This window comes from Bufo gargarizans, chromosome 4 (genome assembly GCF_014858855.1).
Source record: "Bufo gargarizans isolate SCDJY-AF-19 chromosome 4, ASM1485885v1, whole genome shotgun sequence".
Taxonomy (NCBI): Eukaryota; Metazoa; Chordata; class Amphibia; order Anura; family Bufonidae; genus Bufo; species Bufo gargarizans.
The window spans coordinates 373,550,492-373,570,007 of record NC_058083.1 but is presented as its reverse complement, the minus strand read 5'-3'; the positions used below and the strand labels follow the sequence as shown (position 1 = coordinate 373,570,007).

Below are 19,516 nucleotides of genomic sequence, written 5' to 3'. Positions count from 1 at the left end.
GCGGAACATCTGCAAGGTGATATGGTCCAGGATAAATAGATGACATTTTCAAAATCTCATCTACACGGTGTGAAAATGCTTCACATGTATATTGACCTATGGTGGGGATTTTTAAATCCACTACATCTCAATTATTTTATGTGGATTTACAGTGCAGATTTTATCCTTGGAGTTTAAAGGGCGATATTGGGGCAAATCCACATCAAGATCTGTTATCTGTGAAAAAAATCTGCATGTAACATAAGTGGGTTTTGGTACAGATTTGGCACAGAAATTCAGCGAAGTCCACACAAAAATCTCAGTGGAATATCTGCATAAAGTACATTGTCCTGTGCACGTATCCTTACCTATCTCAGTAGTGAACAGTTTGGAAAAATTTACATGTTCGAAATGCGCCAGTTTCCAGTCTCAGTTTGTACATGTGCCTTCCGATTACTAGAATGCTTTTAAAAGTGTCTAGAACAGAAATGACTAATAGGAGTCTTAAAGAAGTTGCCCAACTTATTTTATATACACCTAAAATCCTCTAAGTGTGTTAAGTGGGGTGTACACGATTGTAAATTGTTTTAACACATTTAGGAGTGTTTTTCAAACGTCGGGCGACCCCTTTAAAAACCCCAATTTAGCACATTGCCATAGGTTTTACTACAGAAGCCCCCCAGGATCACCTTTTATTGCAAGGGAAAGCTTCTTCTGGCCAATCATAGTACTGCACGAATTTCTTTCCATGTGATAAATGCTGTTTACATTGGATCTCTATATGCCGTAACAGAGTACATATAAGGAGGTTGTTACAGTAAGACACCCCTTTTAATGATGTCTGACTTGTTTATTTGTTGGGCAGATTATTGGGGACGAACGTTCCTGCCAACGCTTGTTCCCGACAGTCTTGCTGTCTAAAGATGTCAGGAACCCTTCCTGCTTCTCGCCCCGTGTGAACCCACCGTCATTTTCTAGGGTTTCTGAAAGATGAGAGTTGGAATCTGTTGGGTTGCTGTGAGCTTTACTCCACTTTTGATAAATTTCCCCCATTGTTTAAAGGAGCACCATGGGAAAAAATTGATCTTTTGGTCTAGCTGTAATGTACATCAGGAAAATAATAGTACTGTTAAAGGGGTTATCCGAGCCTGGAAATGCCCCCTCTATACCCTGGCCCCTCACACTGATTCTACTTACCTGGCTCATAGCGCCGCTCCTGGCTCCCCACACCGCCGCTGCTGCTTCTTCACATGCGCGGATGAAAGCATCCGGGGGAGGGGGGGGGGGGAAATCAGCCAATGGCAGGCAGTGACAGGGATGAGCCCCCCTATCATCACGGGTAATGCTAGGGAGGTTCGTCCCCGTCACCGTCTGCCATTGGCTGCCCAGTGTGAGGGGGTCGGGGAGGGGGGAGGAGGGAGGAGGCATTTCCTGGCTCGGATAGCTCCTTTATTGTTTTACTGGTGGCTTTATGTCTTATTTATCAGCCTCCATTCCGCCCTGTGAGCCACACTCTGACTCTGAGTACATGGCATCTTCAATGTGTATTGAACGTCAGTCTGTCTCTGCTTTTGAGACTCATTTACCCAGAATTACCAACGTTTCAGCATCACAAATGTCTAAAAAGTGGCGCAGTTTGGTGCATCTAGGGTTTCTACATTTTCTTCCGACTTTCGCGACAGGGGGAAGGAAAATAGCTTTGTATGAAAGGAGGCAGACCCTAAGATGTACAATGTTTGTACAGATTGCACCACAATTCTGGTTTGAGAATTTATCTCAAAGTAAGCCAACCAATAGTGTAGTAGAATCAGAGGAAAGTGTCTGTCCCTGCACCAGATTTATCATCCAGCCTGAGTCCCTGTGATAAATCTGGTGCAGGTCTAGACACCCAGTCTACGCTTACGCCACTTTTAGTATTGGTAAATCTGGGCCACTGCGTTGGGAGCAGTCACTGTTGCTTCAGTGCAATGCGCTAGAGCCCATGGACGTCACTCACGTCAGTCAAGGTAGAAATGCATCCTTAAAAGAATGGACCACCTGCTCTATTCTTCTCTTTAATTTGTAAGTTGTTTTTCTACATAAAGCTAAAACTGGCCCGCTTGACAGGGACATTTTTAGAAATCTTTTCTGCAGCAGTGTAGCAGCATGGTAGTGCATTAGTGGCTGGTTCCCCTCCAATATCTTTGTAAATATATGGTTCAGATTCATGCCTAGAATACTTGATTGGAGGATTTAAAGGGGTTAGCCAATCCCTATATAGATTATACTTATCCTGCTCCCCGACACCCACTTTGCTTCTGATCACCGCACAGCCACCGCTGCATCTCCCCATCGCGCGGATCAAAACATCCGGCGACAGGGGGAGCAGCCAATAGCAGGCTGCGAGGGGGACGAGCCTCCCAAGCGTCACTCGTCACGCTCATCTCTACCAGCAATGTTGATGAGATTTTAAGATCTTTTTCTCATACTGTGAAAAATAAATGCACTGTAAATTAAGCTATGGTTCAGCTTTTAAGTCTGCAGTATGTCGGTTTATGCTGCAGATTTCTTTTTTTGCAATGCATAGGGTAAAATCCTTGCCAAATCCACAGCAGAATCCATGACAAATCTGCCCCGTGTGGCCCTTACCGCTCTGTATTATTACATGCATGTGTGAATGTGTACTCCATCTAGAAAATTGCTTACTGATGTTAATACTATAATGCCACTTGTATGTTTTTAGTGGTCTGGTAGTCAGTAAAAAACAACCCAAAATGGTGCCAGTGACAAATTCCTCAGTGCATAGGCTCCCTGTTAACGAAGGTGAACTGATTAAATAACCATAACGTTATTTAGTTACCCAAAAAATCTAAGCTTGACTATGACTAAGGATCCAGTACTGTCCAAAAATACGTCCCATATGTTATCCCAGCTGAGACCCTGTCATGATAAACGGGCACTGTATCTCTCATGAAGCAATATTTCTGGGGTGATATACTAAGACTTTGTTGTTTCAGATGCCAGTCTTATAAATGCAGCGCAGAACGAGTCAAATTCATTAAGAGGCCGAGACCTCATAATGAATGTGGTGCACGTCCAGGCAGTCTGTGGGCCAGACCTTCAAATCTACACCACATAAGAGCTGGCATAGATTTGAACTATCATTTATGCCATGTGTAAATGGTAGTAAACCCGTCGGGCTTTGATAGGCCATGCCCCGCTGCTAAACCCTGCCCACCTTCCTTGCCACTTTTATAAATGCTGAGACAAGTGAAAAGACTAAAATTCCAGTGCAATTATGGTGTGCGCCATCATTTTCAACTGTCCAATAAATGTCCTCTTTGTGCCTGCCCTGTGTGCTGTGAGGAAAGGTATTGTGAGCACCTTCACTTCCACTACTTTGTCACGTTTGACAGGTTGTAAGGCTCTCCTGAGCTGGAAATGCCTTTCATGTCTCCACATGTATGACAGCCTGGAAGATTAACAGGTGCCAGAAGTTAAAGATAGATGGAATCCCACATGAAAGCACGAAAAGAAATGAATCAATATTTCAGCTCGTACAAAACCTTTTGTGAATCAGGTTGCACTTAATACATGAACACACACCACCGTGTAGGTCCTGGAGCACAAAGTGCACATGTAGATTGTGTAACCTATATGTGTCAACAGATATATATATATAGGCTGGCTCACAGTATTTTTGCATCAAATACAATATTTATTAATATAAAATACAACTACGTAAATATCAACATGTCAGCACAAATACATATACGTGTATATTGTATAGATGTATACAGTGCGGAGCTCACGCACTAACCTATACAGACTGGAGTACTCCTAAAAAATAGATAATACCATAGGTTTCTTTCGATGGCTGAAAAAGTCCTTTTGTTTAGCAGGATAAAAACCGCACCAGTAGCCTTGGTCTAATACACACTAGACGCGTTTCGGAACGTTGTTCCTTCCTCAGTAGTTGAATGTAAAATACTCTTTTTATCCTGCTAAACAAAAGGACTTTTTCAGCCATCGAAAGATGCCTATGGTATTATCTACCTATCCGCTTGTATATCAACGCCACAGAACAGAGTCAAACGAACTACCAAGCAAACTCTGCTACATCAAGCTCCGGTAACCTGACGGGCTCAAGCAAGCAACATCGTAGCTGTATTAGCTTCCGCCAACCCTACGGCTCCAAGCACCTACGTCATTAACCAGCGACTTGCCATTCAGTTGGTCACGTGGGACGCTGAGAGAACGTGTCGGAAGCCCGCTCCCAAAGTGGAGAGAGAGCGAACGCTGCAATCTGAAAGGCAGTATTATCATCACCGTCAAAAGGTACCTAAATACAGAGCTTACTGGTATAAGGACAATTATTGAACCTGTTCGGTTCCAACAAACTGGCAAATTGATATATAGTCTGTGGACATTTTCTGTGATTTCAACTGAAAGTTTGCAGGTCCAGTATAGCCACAAGGTCTTATCTATTTTTTAGGAGTACTCCAGTCTGTATAGGTTAGTGCGTGAGCTCCGCACTGTATACATCTATACAATATACACGTATATGTATTTGTGCTGACATGTTGATATTTACGTAGTTGTATTTTATATTAATAAATATTGTATTTGATGCAAAAATACTGTGAGCCAGCCTATATCATTATTTGATTTATCTGCCCTTTTTCAGCTGGTAACTGAAAGGCTGAGCTCCAGTAGCTTGCTGGTGGAGCCTTTCTAACAGTATTTAGTAGTGATATATATATATATATATATATATATATATATATATACTTTACATGGAAACCATGTCCTGTAGAGCAGGAGGCTACCACCACGAATGTCCATAAAAAGGTTTTGCTGACTTTGAGTTGGCACTTACCTATTACTAGTGCCAGGCAATGGGGTAATCTAGGGCTTCTGCCATGCACATGGTGTGTGTGTGGTCAACTATAGACTTCTCATGTCAGTGTTTCCTTGCAAGGATTCGGTGGAACCTAGTTTGAAAGGAATGCTTTCTCTGCCCTCGCCATGGATGTCACCAGATATAAGTGGGATAAGTACACAGCAGTATAGGAGTCTGAGACCCATGTGTGTTGTCCATGTGTGTATGATAATGGGTTCCTCAGGATGATTTCCAAGGGGTTCCCGGTTGGCAAAAGGATTGGGACCTCTCCATTAGGTAGTATACAGGATACATTCTGAGGGTGGATGGTGTGATGGTATTTTAGAACATTTCTAAAATATCATTTAAACAGAATAAAAGAAGTTTGAAGGAAATTCAGAATAGATGTATAAGGGGATGGCCACATTATCACTCAGCAGTTTGGTAATTTTAAAAGCCAGGCAATAAGGGTACAGCCACACGTAGTGGAAATGCTGCAGATTTTCCACCGCGGCTGTCCATGTCGAGAAATCTGCAGCTTCTCTTCATTTCTGGCAGCGGACATTGAGATTCAACAACCTGATCCTTCTTTCTCCTGACATCATCTGTTGGGGGAGAGATGGGAGTTCCCATACACATTAGATAGCTGAAAATGGAGTTTTGGACTGACGGTAGTCTTCCATCTTTGGGAGGGCCTTCCTCTTGATGTCACGTTTTCCCATTACAAAATTTGCCTTACTTATTATTGGTTTATGAAATGTTCACTGATTTCCAAAAGGCATAAAGTTAAAGATGAAACACACTTTCCAACTTTTTAAGCAATATCAGTGTATTATTTTGGTTTTGTAGAATTTGGGAGTCAAAAAAAGGAAAAGGAGGACCTTGCAAAAGTATGGGAACCCAAGAAGATTTGAGCGCTCACATAACTACCGAGGTCTCAGACCTTAATGGTTTAAGGCTTATTCCGGGTATTTCAAGTTATCCACTATTCACAGGACTATCCTTAGCTGCTAGGCTCGTCCCCATCACAACCTGCTATTGGCTGCTCAGAACCCCCTCCCCCCCTGTCGCTGGATGTTTTGATCCGCGGCAGTCGTGCAGGGATCCAGAGTGACGCGGGTGCCAGGGAGCAGGTAAGTATAATATATACGAGGAGCCTGGGCATTGGGAAGGATCTTTTAGACTTTGGATAACCCCTTTAACTGTTCACAGTAACAGTAATTTTGAGCAGGTTTGCCCATACTTTTGCATGCCACTGTGACTTAATACCAGGATTTCCATAGCGTGCACATGTAGAACGCAAATTTAGTCTGAAGCGGATTCTTGTGTCTCCTTTGTACTTCACAGATTGCATTAAAGGAGCACTACAAAGGGGACAACGTCATGATCTGCAATGTTCTTTGTCTTGGAGAAAGTGACTGTAGTAATACATTGGAAGATGAACATGACCCTCACATCCCTTCTCAAGCCCTGGTCTATAGAATTGCCCGTCAGCATATTTATGCCCTTCTGCTTGGCACTGGTAATGGTAAGCATGTCAGTCGCTGATCTATGACTTTTTTTGTGTTTATTGTCCATTCTCTTTGAGATGGATTCATGGCTTTACGTTCCTGCTGCTCTCTATCTGCTCATATTTTGTTTGCTTTGGGATTGTGAGAAAGACATTTAAGTATGCTATGTTCCTCCGGTAATGGTGGAGACACTACATTTTTTACATGTGTTTGGGACGGGTAGTGCTCTGTTTTATATGTTTATGTAGTATTTCTGCATTAAAGGTATTATCCCATGATTATTGTAAAAAATGAAAATTATACATCATATAGTACACAACAACCTCTTTCTAACAAAGCTAGAACCAGACCTGTACCTCACATGGATCTCTACTTATTGCTCTGCTACATTTATATCAAGCTGACAGCACAAGGGGAGTGTCTTTCTGCTGCAGCTAAGGAGGCGTGTCCAGTTTCTCCCTATCACAGCTCAGGAGCTAGTGAAAGGATGAAACTGAGCATGTGCTGCCATCTCAGTGAGCAGGACAAAGAAATAAGAAAAAACAAACAACAGGTGGCGCTATGAAGATACATTTTACTGAGTAACCCTACTATGATAAATTTTTTATTACATACAGTTACAAAAGTAATCAGATCCAGGTGCTGGTTTAAAAACTGTAAAATATGTTTTGTGGGACAACTTTTAAAGAGGAGCTGTTGACTCTCCAGAAATGTCAGTTTTAGTAAATACCTCATAAAATAACAATTCTGGAGCACCCTTTACTGTGGTATTCTTGCCCTTCCACTCAGTCCCTACATAGTCTGAAACTCACTGAAAAAACGTGTGGAAATGTTCCAAACCCAGACACTGTAGCGTTTCTATAACCGTGGGAGCCATTCTTCCGCATGCGGTTCGCAGATAACTGCAATCCCCAGCAAAAAATGCGTACAATGGAAGATGTCGGCTCGGAACACATTCACCACAAGGACATCTTACACAAAACGATACATTGTGCAGATGAAAAAATATATAATACACAAAATGATACACAACTGACAATACTAGCCAATCCCTCAAGCCGATGTTAAAAGCTGAGAACTTTGCCAATATCTTCCAGTCAGGAACATATCGGAGCCCCTCATGCACCACGTCACGGTGTCTCAGCAAGCATGGAGTCCTACCTGACTGGAAGATATTGGCAAAGTTCTCAACTTTTAACATCGGCTTGAGGAATTGGCTAGTATTGTCAGTTGCGTATCATTTTGGTGCATTTTTTGCAGTGATTTGCCTACATAGTCTGACACTGACCAATCATTGCTGGCAGTATTAGATTGTGTAGAGAATGGAGCAGTGATCATGTGCACTACAGCTCTATTCACACAAGGGACTTGATTCTCATGAGCTGGAACCAGGTTGAAAATGGGTGATAACTGTTGTTTGTGGGCCGACCCCTTTAAGAAACAGTGCCAGCCTTGTTATTAGGCCGTGCCCCATAGTGCTGAGCTGTAATAGCAAACATAGCCCATGGGTACCGTTTCTGTTAAAAGTACAACAGAGCCTTTCCTAATCTCAATTGGAGAACGAAGCTCAGAAATAAAACCCCAACATTTATATAGCTCATCACTAAAAAGACAATGGACTCATTTATTAAGACGGCGCATCCACATACATAACTTCGGCGCATCCAGCGCCAGTCTGAATGTATGCCAGATTCCTTGCTGGCGTAGATTTAGAACATTTTCTATGCCTAAAACAGGCGTAGACAATTATAAATGAGACGGGCCACCTATGCCAGGCCTCCTTCCTCACCTATACCACTCCTCCTCCTTTAGACCTGGGGAAAAATACCAATCTGCGACAGATATACGTCAGGTTGTAAATGACCCCCATGGCCTTTATCAAGCAAAGACCTAAATTCTCCAGTGTGACACAATGGACGGTCACTCCAAGAACTGCACTGTTGATGACATGTAGTGCAAGGGACATAAACATGCAGTCCTTTTCTAATCTTGTGCTGCCTCTTTAAGGGCATATTCACATAATGTCTCATTCCATTTTTAGATATAGCTGCAGAGTAATGCCGTATTCTGTAATGTGCACCTGGTCTTACCGTAGACATGATCGTTAGTGGTGGCCGCGCAAGGGACTAGCACAACAATCTGAAAGGAAGTGCCGGCGTAGCTGTTGTTGGGAGAAGTGCATTTCTTTGCACTTACATCAGTGTTTTCTTATTATGTCTACAGAGCTGGGACTCAATTCAGTGCTGTAAAGGGGATTGTTGTATTGTTAAATAAGCTCTCTGAGCAGGAAAATGTCTTATCTTTCATCGCTCTAACACGGGCGTTAATGACTTGCACTGTAGGTTAAACATGTTCTTTTTATGTTTTTCCTCTAGAAAGAAATGAAGGAATATACAGAGGTGTTTTCATGTATGTGTTAAGCTCAGTCTTGTTTCCAGCAATTGTTGTTAAGACTCCGCTGAAATATACAATCAGTGTTGATGGGGCTAAGCCCTCCTTGTGGATCGGAAACCTAGAGCATTGGTCAAATAAACAGATAAAGTAGACTATATGCTCCTCTGAAGTACTGAGGTTTGATGGTCCGACATGGTCCTGATTTGACAGGACTATTAGAACCATTTTTGAAAGTCCACTATAATAATTGAGAGCCACATCTATAAAAGCTTAGTCCTTGTTGTCCATAGCAGTATCCGAGGTCACCTTTTAATTTCTAAACTGTTTTGTAAAAGGAAAATATCATCTGTAGTTGCTATGACCAACAAAGCCACTTTTCTCTGAGGAAGCCTGATACTTTTCTGTGTGGAAATTCCATTCAAACGTTGTATTGTTTTTATCACAACCATACTTTGACTTCTAGGGCATCTTCCGTGCCACTCGCATTAGTTGTGTTAGTGAAAAACTTTGTACATCACAAGTCTTTTGTGGGATTTCCACATTTCTTACAATGTATTAGTCGGATGATTGTACTAACCTTCATCATATCCAAAAACCGTTACCTAGGTTTATCAAAGGTTAATAAACATGTAAGTATAATATTGACAATCCAAGAATAGGGTTCCAGTGCTAAGGGTGACTTCACATCACCGCTATTTATATCTGGTAGAGGAGCAGAACAATGGAAATAACGGATGTGCCATATTTAGCACATAACTAAGACGAATGGAGCTGAACAGACTCTATTGACTACAATGGAATCCATTCATTTTCCACTTGGGACCCTGTTCTTCTACTAGACAAAAAAGTCCTGCATGCAGGACTTTTTTGTTTGGTCTTTTTGACAGAATCTGTGACAGAGGCTATGAACTGGGCTTCCAATACAGATGTGTACACACCCTAAATAGGTTAAAGTCTATGGGTTTTATTAAAGAAGCTCTCCCACAAAAACCTTTATTCTCTGACCTATCAGAAAAGTACATGATGTAAACTGTAGTGAAGGTAATTTTCTTACCAGTGACTGTATTTGTGAGTTGTAACCTCCCTACTGAAGCTCAGTTGTGTCATGTGACCCACAGTCTAACTTCACAGCATCTTATGTGTGGACAGGAAGTCTGTTTCTCTATGTGTTGCTATAGGAGCCTCAATGTTGGTCTTATAGGAATGAATAGAGAAGTAACCAACTTGACCTGTCCTGTGTTAGTTGGAGAGGCAAAGTGCTGGTCAGATGACACAGCTGAGGATCAGAAAGGAGATTATAACTCACAAATACAGTCATTGGTAAGAAGATTACCTTCTCTGTAGTTTACATCATTTACCTTTCTAACATGTCAGAGAATAAAAAATGTTGTGAGTGTGCTTCTTTAAGTCCATTAAAATCCTTTACTGGTAAAACAGTCCATGATCAAAGTTCTCAGTCCATGTAGGATCAGGGAAGCACTCCCAAGATTTAATAAGACCAGTAGTACTGAAACCTTATTCTTGGATTGCCTACATCTTGTTGAATGTGAGACACATTGAGTCATGGGCTTGGAATGGTGAGCTATCACCCCTCTTTAAAAAAAGTTACTAACTATGGTTTCATTTTGCTTTGTTTCATCAGTTGTTGTTTTTCTGCATTGTTTATGTTCCCTAGATACATGTCCTTTGGTCCATGAGTGGTATGTACACAGTGGCAATATGCTGGAGAAACCAGAGCTTGTTCCAACAGTTCCACTCTCTATACCAGGTGAGATAATAAAAAAAAAAGGTTTTCTGGGAATTGATATCCTTTCATCAGGAAAATATACAAACCGGATTCCCAAAAAGTTGGGACACTATACAAATCGTGAATAAAAACTGAATGCAATGATGTGGAGGTGCCAACTTCTAATATTTTATTCAGAATAGAACATAAATCACGGAACAAAAGTTTAAACTGCGAAAATGTACCATTTTAAGGGAAAAATATGTTGAATCAGAATTTCATGGTGTCAACAAATCCCCAAAAAGTTGGGACAAGGCCATTTTCACCACTGTGTGGCATCTCCCCTTCTTCTTACAACACTCAACAGACGTCTGGGGACCGAGGAGACCAGTTTCTCAAGTTAAGAAATAGGAATGCTCTCCCATTCTTGTCTAATACAGGCCTCTAACTGTTAAATCGTCTTGGGCCTTCTTTGTTGCACCTTCCTCTTTATGATGCACCAAATGTTCTCTATAGGTGAAAGATCTGGACTGCAGACTGGCCATTTCAGTTCCCGGATCCTTGTCCTACGCAGCCATGATGTTGTGATTGATGCAGAATGTGGTCTGGCATTATCTTGTTGAAAAATGCAGGGTCTTCCCTGAAAGAGATGACGTCTGGATGGGAGCATATGTTGTTCTAGAACCTGAATATATTTTTCTGCATTGATGGTGCCTTTCCAGACATGCAAGCTGCCCATGCCACACGCACTCATGCAACCCCATACCATCAGAGATGCAGGCTTCTGAACTGAGCATTAATAACAACTTGGGTTGTCCTTGTCCTCTTTGGTCCAGATGATATGGCGTCCCAGATTTCCATAAAGAACTTCGAATCGTGACTCGTCTGACCACAGAACAGTCTTCCATTTTGCCACACTCCATTTTAAATGATCCCTGGCCCAGTGAAATTGCCTGAGCTTGTGGATCTTGAAATGGCTTCTTCTTTGCACTGTAGAGTTTCAGCTGGCAACGGCGGATGGCACGGTGGATTGTGTTCACTGACAATGGTTTCTGGAAGTATTCCTGAGCCCATTCTGTGATTTCCTTTACAATAGCATTCCTGTTTGTGGTGCAGTGTCGTTTAACCTCTTCAGGACACATGACGTACCGGTACGTCATGATGCCCTGGTACTTAAGGACACATGACGTACCGGTACGTCATGTGTTGTTTCGATCACTGCCGCCCGGCTGGCAGTGATCGGAACAAGGTGCCTGCACAAATCATTGAGCAGGCACCTAGGCTAAATGCGCGGGGGGGGGTCCCGTGACCCCCCCATGTCGGCGATCGCAACAAACCGCAGGTCAATTCAGACCTGCGGTTTGATGCGCTTTTTGCCGTTTCTGATCCCCGCGGTCCCTGACCGCGGGGATCAGAAACTTTACAATGCCCAGAATATATATGTTATTCCTCCCCCTGCACCCCTGAATGATATTAGGTGGGCGGGTGGTGCAGGGGGAGGGTTGCGGGCGGGAGGTGGGCGGTGCGGCAGGCGGGATCGCGATCCCCCGCCCGCCTCCCATTGCGTAATCGTTGGTGTAGAGTGGGTATACCAGGGTGCCAGCACATTGCTGGCACCCTGGTATAAACGGCTGACATCGTTGATGCGATGTCAGCCGTTTAACCCTTTCCATACAGCGGTCCGTACGGACCGCTGTATGGAAAAGGTTAACAGCGCAGGGAGCTCCCTCCCTCTCCGATCGGGGGGCTGCTGTGCCTTTGCAGCCCCCCGATGGGAGAGGGAGAGAGCCCCCAGACAGCCCCCCGACACCCCAGTCCTTACCCTTCCCCGTCTGCGAAGTTGTGGCAGACGGGGAAGGTTCCCATGGCAACAGGACGCCTGCTCAGGCGTCCTGCTGTCCATGGTGCTGAACAGATCTGTGCTGAAAGCATAGATCTGTTCAGTGTAAGTAAAATACAGTGCAGTACCCTATATAGAGTACAGTACTGTATTATATAGACATCAGACCCACTGGATCTTCAAGAACCAAGTGGGTCTGGATAAAAAAAAAGTTAAAAAAAGTGAAAAAAATGTAAAAATCAAAAAACACATTTATCACTGATTAAAAATGAAAAAAATTAAATTCCCTACACATGTTTGGTATCGCCGCGTCCGTAACGACCTGATCTATAAAACGGTAATGTTACTTTACCCGAACGGTGAACGCCATAAAAATAAAAAATTAAAAACTATGATAAAATAGAAATTTTGCCCACCTTACTTCCCAAAAAAAGGTAATAAAAGTGATCAAAAAAGTCGCATGTACGCCAAAATTGTAACAATCAAACCGTCATCTCATCCCGCAAAAAAATGAGACCCTACTTAAGATAATCGCCCAAAAACTGAAAAAACTATGGCTCTTAGACTATGAAAACACTAAAACATCATTTTTTTTGTTTCAAAAATGAAATCATTGTGTAAAACTAACATAAATAAAAAAAAGTATACATATTGGGTATTGCCGCGTCCGTATGGACCGGCTCTATAAAAATATCACATGACCTAACCCCTCAGGTGACCACCGTAAAAAAATAAAAATAAAAACGGTGTAAAAAAAGCAATTTTTGGTCATCTTACATCACAAAAAGTGCAATAGCAAGCGATCAAAAAATCATATGCACCCCAAAATAGTGCCAATCAAACCGTCATCTCATCCCGCAAAAAATGAGACCCTACTCAAGATAATCGCCCAAAAACTGAAACAACTATGGCTCTTAGACTATGTAGACACTAAAACTTTTTTTGTTTTAAAAATGAAATCATTGTGTAAAACTTACATAAATAAAAAAAATTGTATACATATTAGGTATCGCCGCGTCCGTGACAACCTGCTCTATAAAATTACCACATGATCTACCCTGTCAGATGAATGTTGTACATAACAAAAAAAAAAACTGTGCCAAAAAGGTATTTCTTGTTACCTTGCCGCACAAAAAGTGTAATATAGAGCAACCAAAAATCATATGTACCCTAAACTAGTACCAACAAAACTGCCACCCTATCCCGTAGTTTCTAAAATGGGGTCACTTTTTTTGAGTTTCTACTCTAGGGGTGCATCAGGGGGGCTTCAAATGGGACAAAAAACCAGTCCAGCAAAATCTGCCTTCCAAAAACCGTATGGCATTCCTTTCCTTCTGCGCCCCGCCGTGTGCCCGTACAGTGGTTTACGACCACATATGGGGTGTTTCTGTAAACTACAGAATTAGGGCCATGAATAATGAGTTTTGTTTGGCTGTTAACCCTTTCTTTGTAACTGGAAAAAAAATATTAAAATGGAAAATCTGCCAAAAAAGTGAAATTTGGAAATTGTATCTCTATTTTCCATTAAATCTTGTGCAACACCTAAAGGGTTAAAAATGTATGTAAAATCAGTTTTGAATACCTTGAGGGGTGTAGTTTCTTAGATGGGGTCACTTTTATGGAGTTTCTACTCTAGGGGTGCATCAGGGGGGCTTCAAATGGGACATGGTGTCAAAAAACCAGTCCAGCAAAATCTGACTTCCAAAAACCAAACGGCGCACCTTTCACTCTACGCCCCGCTGTGTGGCCGTACAGTAGTTTACGGCCACATATGGGGTGTTTATGTAAACGGCAGAGTCAGGGCAATAAAGATACAGTCTTGTTTGGCTGTTAACCCTTGCTTTGTTAGTGGAAAAAATGGGTTAAAATGGAAAATAAGGCAAAAAAATGAAATTTTCAAATTTCATCCCCATTTGCCAATAACTCTTGTGCAACACCTAAAGGGTTAACGACGTATGTAAAATCAGTTTTGAATACCTTGAGGGGTGTAGTTTCTTAGATGGGGTCACTTTTATGGAGTTTCTACTCTAGGGGTGCATCAGGGGGGCTTCAAATGGGACATGGTGTAAATAAACCAGTCCATAAAAATCAGCCTTTCAAAAACCAAACGGCGCACCTTTCACTCTACGCCCCGCTGTGTGGCCGTACAGTAGTTTACGGCCACATATTGGGTGTTTCTGTAAACGGCAGAGTCAGGGCAATAAAGATACAGTCTTGTTTGGCTGTTAACCCTTGCTTTGTTAGTGGAAAAAATGGGTGAAAATGGAAAAATAGACAAAAAAATGAAATTCTCAAATTTCATCCCCATTTGCCAATAACTCTTGTGCAACACCTAAAGGGTTAACGACGTATGTAAAATCAGTTTTGAATACCTTGAGGGGTGTAGTTTCTTAGATGGGGTCATTTTTGGGAGTTTTCTATTATCTAAGCCTCACAATATGACTTCAAACCTGAACTGGTCCATAAAAAGTGGGATTTTGAAGATTTCTGAAAATTTTCAAAATTTGCTTCTAAACTTCTAAGCCTTGTAACATCCCCAAAAAATAAAATATCATTCCCAAAATGCTACAAACATGAAGTAGACATATGGGGAATGTCAAATCATCACAATTTTTGGGGGTATTACTATGTATTACAGAAGTAGAGAAACTGAAACTTTGAAATTTGCAAATTTTTGAGATTTTTTGGTAAATTAGGTATTATTTTGTGCAAAAAAAATAACTTTTTTGACTTCATTTTACCAGTGTCATGAAGTACAATATGTGACGAAAAAACAATCTCAGAACGGCCTGGATAAGTCAAAGCGTTTTAAAGTTATCAGCACTTAAAGTGACACTGGTCAGATTTGCAAAAAATGGCCTGGTCCTAAGGTGTAAAAAGGCTGTGTCCCTAAGGGGTTAAGGGCCCGGAGATCACGGGCATCCAGTATGGTTTTACGGCCTTGACCCTTACGCACAGAGATTGTTCCAGATTCTCTGAATCTTCGGATGATGTTATGCACAGTTGATGATGATAGATGCAAAGTCTTTGCAATTTTTCGCTGGGTAGCACCTTTCTGATATTGCTCCACTATCTTTCTGCACAACATTGTGGGAATTGGTGATCCTCTACCCATCTTGGCTTCTGAGAGACACTGCCACTCTGAGAAGCTCTTTTTATACCCCATCATGTTGCCAATTGACCTAATTAGTGTTAATTGGTCTTCCAGCTCTTCGTTATGCTCAAATTTACTTTTCCCAGCCTCTTATTGCTACTTGTCCCAACTTTTGGGGGATTTGTTTACACCGTGAAAATTTGAATCAACGTATTTTTCCTTTAAAATGATACATTTACTCGGATTAAACGTTTGATCTGTCATCTACGTTCTATTACAAATAAAGTATTGACATTTGCCATCTCCACATCATTGCATTCAGTTTTTATTCACAATTTGTTTAGTGTCCCAACTTTTTTCGAATCCGGTTTGTATTACAGGTATAAGGTCCATGCTGTTAGCTAAAATAGCAAAAAAAAAGTCTGAGTCGTTTGGCTAAAAGAAGCAATCAAAGAATTCAGTGGAATAGATCTACACGACTTGTACTTGGAGACACAGTCATCAAAGTATTTGCAAATTTAATGACATATTGCACAGGACAGCAAGAAATCATTAAACATGTAAATCCCTTCCCTGCACTGCACAGCAATATAATGTTTTATAATGCTGCCCGATCTTGCATTACTGAATTGTACTGACATAATGCTGTCAGTATAATTCAGTAGATGTAAGGTTCTGCAGAGACAAACAGCATTTAAATCATTAGAATGTTATTTGGTCCTGTGAAAGGAGCAGTGTTCATAACAGGAAATCGCTCTCCCACATGGAGTGTGTTTTCCACAGTGGACACGCTCGTCCGAAATGAACCTTATTCATCTTTGATATATCTCATTGCTCTGGGAACATTCACTGTTCTTAGATTGTGCTGCAGCAATGATATCACACCCATCGTTTATGTGACCACTGCTGCCAATCCCTGGCCTCTGCGGCCACGTTTTGTGCATACAAGTTATTTGACCAATGGAGGTGTATTCACTGCAGGACCAGAGCAACTGGGATGGGTGTGCCGTGGAACATATAAAAGGTGAGTAAGGTGTTTTTCACTTATACAACTCGCTGCTCTGGGCTAAGTTTTTAAAAATATCAGAGAACCTGTAGGTTTTGTAGTTCATTAACTCCCTAGTGACATAAACCGTATATTTACAGCATAATGGTAAAAGGGAGTATGGAGCAGGCTCAGGAGCTAGTGGTGTGTGCTCAGGAGCTAATGGTGCGTGTTCATTCACTGCTTCAGATGTGGAAGCAGGACCTCTGCTCTTGAGCCACTACGCTCTAGACTGTCAGGGCGGGCAAACTGTCTGGCCCTGTAAATCAGGTGCAAAAGCAGGATTATTCAGCAGTGGGGACAGCCCATTGCAGGTGAAAAACTCTTGTTGAGGTGAATTTCTGTTGATTATAATAATAATAATAATCTTTATATAGCGCCGATATATTCCCCAGCACTTTACAGTCAGGGAGTTCATGTACAAACAGAGTCATACATAACATAACAAATGAGTCAACAATTAAAACAAGAAGAGTGTGCACCCTTCCAGCAAGAGCTTACAATCTATGAGGAAATAGGGGTAACATAGAAAGTGCTTGATTTGTACAATGGTACGGCCATCTTAACACAATAGGAGAGCAGATATAAGGCTTCATTAGCCAATCACCAAATGATACCTGTAGTGCTTCTGAGTGCATGAGGTGTAGATGTTTGACAATGGATCAGGTTCAGAAGAATAATGCTGAAAAGGGATGGTGGTGAATAGAGGAGAGATAGATTAGGGTATGTGATAGGCTAACATAAAAAGATGTGTTTTTAGGGAGCACCTAAAACTGTTGTAGGGCATTCCAGAGAACTAGTGCAGCTTCAGAGAAGTCTTGAAGATGGTAGAGAGACTATGGTGGATGTTAGTCATAAGTCACTGGCCGAATGGAGAACATCGGTAGGATGGTAGACAGGAATGAGGGAGGAGATGTAGTGGGGTGCAGAACTGTGGAGAACTTTGTGGGTGAGAATGAGCAGTTTAAATTGAATCCTATACTGTACAGGCAACCATTGTAATGACTGGAACAGGGCAGAGGCATTGGAGTAGTGGTTAGACAGATAGATGAATTTGGCTTAAAGGATAGATTGGAAAGGAGAGAGTGTGGTGAGGGGGAGGCCAATTAGTAACGAGTTACAGTAATAAAGACTGGAAAGGAAAAGGTAAACAATAAAATTTTTGTTGTTTCCGCAGTAAAAAATGGCGGATTCTAGAGATATTTTTTAGGTGCCCTTAGACTGATAGATTGGAGCATGGTGAGGAGGAGATGGTGATGTCAAACTCTGTAGAGAGATCGAGGAGAATTAGTAGAGTAGTGACAGTCACACCGTTGTGTTTAGATTTCAGGAGGTAATTTGTCACGTTGGCGAGGGCAGTTTCTTTGGAATTTATGGTGCAACAACCAGACTGTAATAGATCAAGGAGAGAGAGTAGATATAGCAGATGAGGTGAGATTAGACCCAGTGCAGGGCGGGTCAAGAGAAGGTTTTTTAATAATGGGGTTACGACAAAATGTTTGAAAGAAATGGGGGAGATACCAGAAGAGAGAGAGAGAGAGAGAGATTGTGGTTCATAAATGTTAAGATCCTAGAAAACATTTTAAGAGTGGATTCACACTTAGATTTCTAGTGATGTTTTTCAGAAGTTTTGTGTTTTTGTAGTGTTTTCTTGCATATGCAGCTTTTGGTGCTTTTTTATGCTGAAAAATCCCAGTTACATGTGTTAGCTGAAAGTCTATGGGAAATGTGAATTGCAAGACATAAAGGCATTTTTTTTGCTAATGGCATTTATTTCAATTAGTTTTTTTTTTTGTTACTCTTGCTTCTTCTAAAGATTGCAGCATTTTGCTGTAATGGCATTTTTAAGGCGTTTCTATCTCCTTGTCTGTAGGGGAAAAAAAATCACCATCCGCACATGTGTTTTGAAAAGAAAAAAAGGCACCCAAAAAAAAGTTAATACAAGAACACAAGTGTACCAGAAAAAAATGCAAGAGGCTTCAATGTCTTTTTTTTTTTTTTTTTAGTGGTATAAAAATATGGCTGAAACATTTTGGAAGAAATTTATCATCCTCTACACTGTTTTGGGATTAAAAAAAACTATACTGTTTTGGAAAAGTTGATAAGCCTGGTCTTGTGACTTTTTAAACACCATTGAGACTAATTCGCTAGTTTCCGAAAAAAAGGTGTGTGTGGGCGACACCATAGGTCCCATCACTTTTATCATCATTTACGCCAGAGACTAATAATGTAAATGATGACTGAAATCCACCCGCTGGCGTCAGGACTGCCGGAGAAGAATTTTTATTTATGACTGTTTGAAATCTGAAGTTAAATGTCTCCTTCAGTGGTGCAGACCCTATAAAGACCGACATAGCACACACCAGTCTTGATATATCAGGCTTGTGAAGGAAACCTTAAAGAGGACCTGTCACCACTCCTGGCAAGTCTGTTTTAGTAAATAATTGTATTCTCTATGAAATAACAATTCTAAAGCATCTTTTTTTTTTTTTTACTGTATGTTGTGCCACCCCTCTCTTATTCTTTCTAGAAATGTATGATATGATTTATGAACACGTTAAGGACCGCTGTTACTTTGCATTCTCGTCCTACAGTCCTTCCCCTGCCCCACACGCGGTGCCGCGATTTGCAGCAGGGGCCCGGCTGTTACTGACAACACCGATGCCAGTGGATTAACCCCTCATATGCCATGGTCAGCGTTGACCGTGGCATATGGAAGGTTCGCTCTCCCTCTCCTGCTTTATCGGGTCCATGCACTGTTTGCTATGGCAGCCTCAAGTCTTTCAAAGGCTTTGGGGGCCAGCAGCTACAGAGACCTATGAGGCCTAGGCCCCAGACGGGGTCTCAGGCAAACTATCAGTGTATTAGGCCTCATGCACACGACCGTTGTGTGCATCCGTGGCCGGTGTGCCGTTTTCAGTTTTTTTTTCGCTGACCCATTGACTTTCAATGGGTCCGTGGAAAAATCGGAAAATGCACCGTTTTGCAGCCGAGACCGTGATCCGTGTATCCTGTCCGTCAAAAAAATATGACCTGTCCTATTTTTTTGACGGACAACGGTTCACG

At 41.7% G+C, this 19,516-nt stretch overlaps 1 protein-coding gene across 1 annotated transcript in view; it reads left to right on the top strand.

Moving 5' to 3' along the window:
- Positions 1 to 19,516, top strand: part of FAM120B (family with sequence similarity 120B) — a 133,689-nt gene that overhangs the window by 17,706 nt on the left and 96,467 nt on the right. The window contains exons 3-4 of the mRNA XM_044290210.1: positions 6,188 to 6,368; positions 10,421 to 10,513. Of these exons, the coding sequence (XP_044146145.1) occupies positions 6,188 to 6,368; positions 10,421 to 10,513 (274 nt within the window). The remainder of the gene's footprint in view (positions 1 to 6,187; positions 6,369 to 10,420; positions 10,514 to 19,516) is intronic.